Source organism: Lactuca sativa, chromosome 8, assembly GCF_002870075.4.
Source record: "Lactuca sativa cultivar Salinas chromosome 8, Lsat_Salinas_v11, whole genome shotgun sequence".
NCBI classification, from domain to species: domain Eukaryota; kingdom Viridiplantae; phylum Streptophyta; class Magnoliopsida; order Asterales; family Asteraceae; genus Lactuca; species Lactuca sativa.
The window spans coordinates 181,158,958-181,169,196 of record NC_056630.2 but is presented as its reverse complement, the minus strand read 5'-3'; the positions used below and the strand labels follow the sequence as shown (position 1 = coordinate 181,169,196).

Genomic DNA, 10,239 nt, shown 5'->3' with positions numbered 1-10,239 from the left:
TTAACATTTTTAAAATAGTTAACTTGTTTGCACTCCAACTATTTAATGAAATGCATAAACTAAATTACCACGTTATATTCACATATGAATATATGTTCTCACCTGAATCAGTATATGATTATTAAAAACACAAAACAAATATGCAAGTCTGTATGTTATTTATATGTGAATAACATATAAAAATTATATATATTTGTCAAAATATCTTCAATATTCATAAGTGAATATACCTTGTAATATTCATATGTGAATATACTGTGTAATATTCATAAGTGAATATATCATCTAATATTCACAAGTGAATATACTCTGTAATATTCACATGTGATATATCATGTAATACTATGTAATATTCACATATGAAATATCATTTAATACTCATAAGTGAATATATCATCTAATATTCACAAGTGAGTATACTATGTTAATATTCACAAGTGAATTCATCGTCCAATATTAAAATATGAATATACTATGTTTATTATATGCTATATTCATATATGAATGATACTTAAATTGTAAAAAAAAATCATATTTTTTATTCATAAGTGAATAACGAATGTACTGTAATAAAACATGATAGCATTGTTATTCATTTATGAATAACGATAGCTGAAAATATAAAAAAAATTATTTTATTTTAAAACTATATCAATATGGATGTCTATTTGTAGAGAATAAAAAATCATGAATTTTTGTATATTTAAAATCATTTTTTAATAAAAATAGCTTATAAAAATTTTAAAAAAAAAAATGAAAATAAAAAAAAAGACAAAAAAAGACAAAAACCGACAAATAAAACTTCATCCTTATTTATGATGAAATAAATAGGATTATTCCATATTCAGTTAAGGTGATAGTGTTCATATGAATCTTGGGAAAAAATGAAGTAAGGTTTTAGAAAAATTGAGAAAAAATGAAAGAAAATATAGCTTTGGTGGGTGATGCTCTTAAAATTGTGCGAGGGAGACAAGGGTACAATGAGATTACAAAAACAACCTTTTTAAGGTATTGATCAAAGGGGCCACAGTCATTCTCATAAACAATAGAAATATCCCTTCATATGATCCACATAACTTAAATTCTTCCGGTCGACGGACCATTTTTTCCAACTCTATTTTAAAACTAGAATTAACTATTTTAAAACTAGAATTAACAAAGTATAAATTTTGTGTTTTTTTAGAGTTATGCACGATCGTGAGAAATCAATTATTATTATTATTATTATTATTATTATTATTATTATTATTATAAATCAAATATCTTACGATTTTTTATTCATATTTTTTTAAGCGGCAAATTAATCTATTACTAACTATCACCATCAAAGTCTCAAGTAGAACTTAACTCATGATCTCTCAATTAAGATAATTGCTCCTTAAAGATAAGCCAAAAAACACATTATTAATGAGAAATCAAATATCCTTTAGACCTTTAACCTTTTATTCATATATATTTATTTAAATTTCTACTTATTAGGCTAAATTATATGGTGATATTTTTGTCAATGAAAAAAATATGACGCATAAACACCACATAAAATTTTAACATTTTTGCTATAATTTACCTATGAGTAGGGTGTGTTGTTACTTTTATCTTTGAAATAAATAAGTAAATAAACTTAGATTCCCATTAACCAATCAATAGTTAGAATTCATAATTTGTCATCCGTTGAATAATACCTATGAGATTTGTCACCAATAAAAAAAAGTGTTGGGATATGTTTACGGTCGATAAGACACTCCACGTAAATATACCGCCGGTAAAAAGGCCGCCACACCGTTAGCCCTAGTCTTAGACATAAACATATGTCAAAATTAAGAGATATTAAAACATAAAATTAAGGGATTACAAGTGTCAATAAGCTATTTATTATTAGGCGTGCGTGGTTTAGGAAGATGCCGTGGTTGATATGTCTTGGTGAAGTTGCAATAATGGGACAAACTCATGTGAATATTTATGGAGTGCCTTTTTATTGATGTGGGATTCTCAGGCTTAAAGGGTAAGTAATAAGTGGTTTGGTGACCGCTCTATATTTTATTATTATATAAAAATTTATATATATATATATATATATATATATATATATATATATATATATATATATATATATATATATATATATATATATATATATATATATATATATATATATATATCATATTAGTCATATATATTAAATTTTAAGAGGTTTAAGTTATAAAATATTTTGTACAAGTGAATTTTACATAAATAATATAAACATACAATATAAATATAAGGTATAAACATAAATATCTTAAGTGGTAATTTTTTATTACATAATAACTCATAATAATATCTAATAATTATATCCTCATTAGAAACTACTCGCCAAAAAAACTATTTATCGTCGCCGCTTTACGAAAGCACACATCTAGTATGTGTGTGTGTGTGTGTATATATATATATATATATATATATATATATATATATATATATATATATATATATATATATAGGTTGAGGTGTTCAAACTAATTATTGTGTGATTGTATAGATAAATGTAGGTCAATCAAAATTAATTAAATAAGTAAATAAATAAATAAGGGTAATTTAATAATATGAACAATAACTTCCAAAAATAATCCTTATAATCATGGTATTGACTTTTAACCTAATTTCTCCAAGTTTATATCTAGAGTCGTTCCCCTCTTTATCTAAAAACCAAATCTTGGCCGATCTGCAAAATTGGAATAGACTACAAAATCGATCTTAAGTTCTACAAAAATCGATTGTCATCACCATCTTCGATCGTCATCAACAATTACTCATTGACGTCATCTGACTGTCATGTCTACTCCATTGCTCGTCGTTCCCTTCTGACGTCCACACCTCCGACCGATCCCATCAGGTGAAATTGAAGTTTATTCGAGTTTTATTGGTTGTCGTCGTAACCCAAATCCTAACAATCTAGGGTTCATCAAGGTTTGTCGATTTTTGTTAGGCTTGATACATACGAACACAGGCTTTTGAGGTAATATTTTTCTTCTTAATAATAAAATAGGTAATTAATCATATCTATTAGATTTAGTGTTGATTTATTCCCGGTATCTTGCAATTTAAATTTTTTTTGTTATCGACATTTCTTTTACTTTCATTAGATCTAGAAGCTTTTATTTTAATCTATATGTCAATTCTAAACTGTTTATGGAGTTTTTGGCTTGTGGCTATTGGAGTATATCGTCTATTTTGAGATTTAAAGTTCAAAATTCAACCATATTTTAAAACTGAGATATATTATTGAATCACATGTTATATCTATTTGACTTTCATAGTAAGTTTTCTTTTTATTTGTATTAATTTGATTGTTTTTTATACAAAACAATGATGACAAAAACTTGTTTCCTGGAGCATATATGTTGTGTGGATATTTGATGAGTTTTTTATTTTAATATTCATTATATGATGGTTTTCAATTTCATGGATTGTTGGTCATTTGTAAGAGGCGTCCAAGTTGTCACAAATTTTACTCCTCGATTCCGTATATGATTCATATATTTGTCCATCAATTTATGAAACTATTTTCTAGTAATCGCTTAGTGGTTTGTGTATTTTATACAATTCCAATTCTATCGGAATGGAATCACGAATTCAAATTCTATCGGAATGGAAACGCGAATTCTAATTCTGTTGGAATGGAATATGGATATTTTCTCATTGATTATACATGTTCTAAAATTTTTGGTTATTGGTTTTGGTGCAGTTAACAAGTTAATCCATTACAAAGTTAATCCATGTATAACTTTGCACCTTAACATACCCATATCTACTGAAATCATTAGTAAAATTCATAAAGTATCATTCACCATGCCTTGTGGCGGATCTGAATGGTCCACATCCATCAGTGTGGACTAGGTCCAATAGATCCTTGCATCTTTCACATTTATGAAAGGCGCCTTTTTTCATTTTTCCAAGTAAGCAAGACTCGCATACATCATCTGAATCTAGGTCAAACGATTCCAAGATCACATCCTTTTGGATATTGGCGATACGCTTCTTGTTTACATGCCCAAGACAATAATGCCATAAGCATGACTTATCCAATACACCATTAGAAGAACCAACATTTAACATTAGATTTTTAGAGTTGCCAACACAAACAACACTTTCATAGATGTCATTACAAGGATTGGCTTTGAAAATAAAATAACCATTCTTGTAAACCAAAATCACCATTATTATTATCATATAAAAAGCGAAATCCATCCTTGTACATTGCATAAAAAGAAATAACTTTTATATCCATATCAGGCTAGTAGCAACAATTCAATAAACTAAATGAAACGTCATTGTTAAGCATGAGCTTGTATTACCTCATCCTTGTAACATGTGCAGTCCCCATGATCAGGTTCAACTCCACATGCTTCAACCTTCTACTTTCCCTTAGTTCTCGCAAATCAAAGCAAATGTGAGTACTACATTTAGTATCAATAACCCAAGAAATATAAATTGACATACTATGGAGTTCAATCATAAAAATACATGAAGTGCCAATACCCTTGGTCTTTTTTTCTTCACACCTTCTAGGTACTTCGAGCAGCTAGGTCTAAAGTGACCCTTTTCTTGGCAGTAAAAACATGTGGCCTCTTTAGAATCAGTGTTAGGAGCTATCTCATTTTCGGCATTACTCTTAAAGCCTTGATTGGAAGATCTAACCATGGCCTTTCCTTTTACCTTGGGATGAGAAAGCTTCTTTGTCTTAGCAACAACACTATGCCCAATGGCCAAGAAAAGAGCAAGAGCAATGGAACCTTTAATATTAAGCATGATATCTTCAACATTTTTCAACATGCCATGAAGTTCCATTAGGGTCTAGTCGAGATTGTTCATATTATACTTGATGATCAACTTATGATATGAAGTAGAAAGCGAGTTAAGGACCATTTCATGGCTAATTCCTTTGGAAACTCAGCACCCAAATTCCCTAATCTATCAATGTAAGACTTCATGTTCTAAATGTGCAAACATACAGAAGTCCCATCTTGATGTTTACAAGCGATAAAGTATTTCACAATCTTGAACCTTTCTTGTCGAGCCTACTCTTAGAACATTTCCTTGAGATGCTCATTTATGTCGAATGACCCAAGGCTCTCAATTTAGGAGCTTAGAAGACATGGTCCCTAAAATTAGGTAACCAAATTTCATTGATTCATCATAATGCTTATTGTAAGAAGCTAATTCCTCTTTAAAGGAGTTATCATCCATTAAATGGAGATCTACGTCGAGGAAATTAGGATGTTGAAGATTAAGTCTATTATAACACGAAAATAATAGACTAAATCATGAATATTGGCTTCACATGACCAACACTCAAGTGTTTCAAACATATATAAAGAATAAATACGCCACATAAATATCATACATCACCTTTTAGGAATATAATATTTATGCATATTAGAATATGTGTTACCAAACAATTAGTCTTTTTAAAATATTACATACAATTGCATTATTTAAACTTCAAATGCCAAATCAAATGATATACTGATGGATTAATCATCTAAGATGTCGTGGCCATTTGTTTTTAATAATTTAGTCTACAATTTTTTGAGTTTATGATTATTGTTATTATACATATATAATAACCCATGGTAGATTAATAAACATAAGTTTCAACTCCTAATACTAGATTATTGTAGAGTAGTTAAGTGAATAGCCTAAAATGCATCGGTGGTTCCCAAAAAAACGTTTGGGCCTTTTATTAATATTTGGGCCAATTTTAAAATTATTAGCAGACCAGACTAAATCATTAAAAGGCCGGCGACGTTAAGGGCGTTTTTTTCGATGTAGTCGCACACCAATTCTGAAGTTATGACAACGCTTGAGAAAATTCGATGCGCCACATCCGACATGAGAGATTATCATGACAGAAGTCCAAGGAAAGAAAACAGAAGGTATCCCGTTCATGCGGGCGTGAGAGAGTTGAGTAAACAATGTTATATTTTTGAGTTTAAGAATATCAACAAGTACTTGTATAAATTCTAATATTGTGATTGCAATAATCTTTCAAAATCTGTGATTTCTATCCTTATGTATGTGTATCATGAAATCTGATTTGAAATGATTCAAGAGTAATAATTTAAAAGTCAGACCATTTTTAAATTTGAAACTTAAAAAATACCTTTCTATTTTGTATTTTGGGAGATACAAAATCAGATAAATATATTTTAAGTATGTAGAACGTAACCCTTTTCTAGAACATGCAATTTGTTCTATACACGGAAGAAAGTAGTTAATACTGGTTATATGTATATTGGCACCAAAATGGTTATTGGAAAGTTGGTTATATGACATAACTGATTATTACATCATAATGATGTCACCACTTGTTTTTGGTGAGAAATTCATGGCTGGAGTCTTTCTTGTTATAGAAATCCGTTTATGTTTGAGGCGCTGCCCCTTGGAACCATGTTATTATTACTAGTTTTCTTTGGTACATATTCGATCGAAATTTAATGATTTCATATTCAATTCTCATGACATTCCAACATAATATCAAGATAGTTACTTGATTTTGGTGTCTATTTCATGTAACAGTCATAAAGTTTTGAGAATTCATTTTCATATTTCAATGGTTTTCCGACGACGGGAATAAAGATTTTTTGTTCATAATCTTGTTTAAATTGAGAATTCATTTTTATGTTTCCACGATTCCCATGATGATGTCCCCAATTGACGGAAGAGTTGCACACATAATTAATTGGTGTTCTTGTGAACGTATCTCCAAGAAATATTAAAGAGAATCCCGTATTGTGTTTTTGCCATGGAACATTGATGGAAACTCAATTTGTACTTAGTACCCCTTATATTATTCAGTTATTTCCATCAAGTCACAATTATGGAACATGGGGTACAATTTATGTCATATTGGCATAGTTCCTGTCACAATATGAAAATATAATAACATTAAAATAATTATTGCATAAATAGTCCTAAAGCCACATTTTAGTAAAACATTCCAACATTGGCTCCATGAATAACCATTCAATGTTTGAGCAAAATCCATATAGGAAAAATCGTTTATTTTATAGATCAAGTCAAAACATAAATCAAGCTTGGAGAGGCAAACAACACTACGATCACATTAGTTATTAAATCATAGAATCTCAAACGATTTGATATTACAATACGAGTTATAAGAAGTCAAAACATAAACAAAAGGCAAAGTACATTAGTACATACATCATATCAACATCTCGTCAACTTCATTCATTAGTATATCCTTTGTCTGACACGCCTCCCATCAGGGCCACTTCCATCCAGATTGACATCAGTTCCAGTTCCAGTTCCACGTCCATACGAAGTGACAGAGTGTTCTCTAATCCTCGCCACATATTCCAATAACTCCGTAATGACACATGGGCAGCTTTGTGTCAAGTAATCAAATCCATCGCTTTGCATCACAGCTACAAAAATAAAAATAATTAATTACCTTTCTTTCAATTTCACATAATCGAAATTTTATTTTTTTTTTTGAAATGAAGAAACGTGTACCTTTGAGGTTTTCAGGCTCGGCAACAAACTTGAGGCAAACGGATTTGAGTTGAAAGCAATGGTGTTGTTCGGCTAAAGCTAAAGTTGTGGCGACAGTGTTGATGGCAACTTCTTCACAAAGTTTGGTTTCACAAAGAAACCGAAGCCTTTCGATTCCATATTGATCGGCTGCTGCAAGTAGATGTTGGGACATAAGTGTGGAAGCCCATTGCTGGCTTAAACCCATCAATTCTTCCATGTCTGGAACCTTATCCCAATATATGAAATAGAGTAGCGCCTGTAAAAAAAACACATCGCATGCACTTTTGTTACACATGAGTCTTGACAGGACAGAACAGATTTGTACTGTGTTTGGTGTTTGGCAAGACATGACATCAAACAAGACAGAACAGGTTGTACTGTTTTTGACAAGAAGTACTGTTTTTGACAGGACATGATAGAACAGGTTGTACTGCATTTGGCATTGATTGGACTGGGATTGGGAGTGATGTCAATGGGACAAAAATTGCACCAAAAAAGGTGGGATTATTGGCTTTCATTTAGCTTTAAAATATAATGAAAGCAACATGAAATAAGGTAGAAAACGAACCTTAAAAACAGGAGCTTTGATTTCTTGAACTTTAATACAATCGGTGTTATTGTCCTTCATAGGGCCAAAAAGTTGTGCTTTAAAGACGGGTGAACGTGCAGCAAGAACCAACTTGTGTGCGCGAAACATTTCCCCATCAACTTCGAGGGTTAAATCCGTCAATTCACCACTTTCCAAGAGATGACCAAAATGTTGACTGATATCAGAAGGTGGTGAAGATATACTGAAAATCTGTGGGCCCTCTGTACATGATTTAACAACACCAACAGTGCACTTAACAAGGAGACAATCATCTTTCAGGTAGTCTGATGTTTCCAAAACTGTCCTTCTAAGAAAACGCTTGTAACCCCTGCAGGAAATTAACTGGATTCTTAAGTTAATAAGCTCCACAGTGCAAAAGACGTAAATGCCCTTGTCCTAACCATAAATACATAACAGTCAAAACTCACCATAATCATCCATGTCACATTTATGATTTATCATTACCATTGCTTACAGTATCTTCTGGTATGTCAAATAAGTTGATAAAAACAGAGTCATGCTATGACATTGTAATTGCTAGACCTTAGGAGCATCCTAGATATGAGAAAATAAACAAAAAAAAAAAAAAAAACTACCAAATTCTTCATATCAAAGTGTACACTTAATTGTGGGATCTGACAGAGCTTGTAACACTCATATTAAGGCTTGATTTTATAAGTGAAATCTACATAACTAAAAGCCATTCAATGAAAAGGCATCAAGATCAATACTTGTTACTTGTTCACTACTAGATATTGCATGTTTGATATCTCTATTGTTGTAATTACATCATACATGATACATGTACATGTTTGTCTTCAAGAGAAGCTTGATGTGGGAAATACAATTGAACATCATTGTGTGACTATATGTGTTAGCTTAAAATAAATTTAGCTACTACAAACATCAAGAGTACTTTTACAACATTTTCTTTTTATAAAAGAACACTATGAGTTTACTGCTCTGATTCACAGTTATTAACTTGGATGGTTATGGTAGCCTGGTAGGTTTATTCTTGTTGAGAATTAAAGACAAAATGTCCGATATGTTTCAGAGCTTCATATATTTCAGTAGTACCAACCACTAACTCGTAATATCATATAAACAAGAGCATACTAATGATCGGAATGAAGCTACGCTTACCACATGCTTCCACGATACTTGAGTGTGTAAGGACCAGCATCCAACACCCTCCCAAAATGCGTGTGAACTTTATGCCTTCCTTTCCCGCTCTGATCCATCAACGACAATTCGAACAAAGCTCTAACATCCGTTGCGTCGCTGGCTAGCGCTATAAACAAAGAGACGTAAGTTGAATTGTCTTCTGGGCTTTTGCCATCGGGATAGAAATAAATCGCCCACGTATGGCCACCGACGGTGAAAGATTCCGACGCTATGTACTTTCCCACACCCATTCCTTTGGAGGACTCATAGCCGGTGATCTTGAACTCATGCGACGCGTTTACGGTGTCTGTTGAGGAGATTGATGAGCTGGTGGTGGAAGGAAATGATGTCCGTGGAATTGGGGTTTTCGATTTGGAAATTCTGATGATCGTGCCCATCAAATTCGTGAGCAGATCTTGTGAGTTTTCGTGTTTTGGATGATTTGATAAATGGATCAGAAAGTTTGGTGAGAAATATTGTGTGCGAGAATTGGGAAATTACGCTTAACTAGGGTTTTGGTAAGAACTCGATATTTGTGAAATGGGCAAACTTTTATCAAACCCCTTTTTTGCAAAACTTATAGCATATACACACATTAAACTACAATCACCCATTATTGTTAGCATAATTGCATAAATATATTGTTTTTTTGGGAAAGGGAACTTCTCTGTGCCAGTTTTCAAGTACCGACTAATCTTCGCAGCATGAAGCTTTGTCTCATGTCCTGGAGTCATTGCAGGCGAACCTCCATGGTCACAAGGGTTGAGTGGTGTTAGAATTTAAACATTGGTCAATAGGTTATCCACTATATCTTCAACATGTCTTACTAAGTCACCACAACACAAGTGGTTGCATAAATATATTGTTGTTGATATTAATAATATTTAAACAATACTTAAGAAAATAATAGCCAACTTAATGAATATAAAGTTCTAAAAGTTGGGATATGA

General features: G+C 31.6%; 1 protein-coding gene across 1 annotated transcript; it reads right to left on the bottom strand.

Moving 5' to 3' along the window:
* Positions 1-7,083: 7,083 nt before the first annotated feature.
* On the bottom strand, positions 7,084-9,862 carry LOC111881768 (BTB/POZ and MATH domain-containing protein 2). Its single transcript, XM_023878161.3, has 4 exons — positions 9,269-9,862; positions 8,105-8,453; positions 7,516-7,792; positions 7,084-7,427 (listed from the first exon to the last, which is right to left on the bottom strand). The coding sequence occupies exons 1-4, from the start codon at positions 9,685-9,687 to the stop codon at positions 7,234-7,236; spliced, it is 1,239 nt and encodes a 412-aa protein (XP_023733929.1). The 5' UTR covers positions 9,688-9,862; the 3' UTR covers positions 7,084-7,233.
* Positions 9,863-10,239: the final 377 nt, after the last annotated feature.

Coding starts and splice junctions, on each gene's coding strand:
- LOC111881768 (XM_023878161.3), bottom strand. CDS start 9,687: ATGGGCACGATCATCAGAATTTCCAAATCGAAAACCCCAATTCCACGG. Junction 7,793..8,104: donor TCAAAGCTCCTGTTTTTAAG/GTTCGTTTTCTA, acceptor TTTTTTTTACAG/GCGCTACTCTATTTCATATA. Junction 7,428..7,515: donor CGAGCCTGAAAACCTCAAAG/GTACACGTTTCT, acceptor TTATTTTTGTAG/CTGTGATGCAAAGCGATGGA.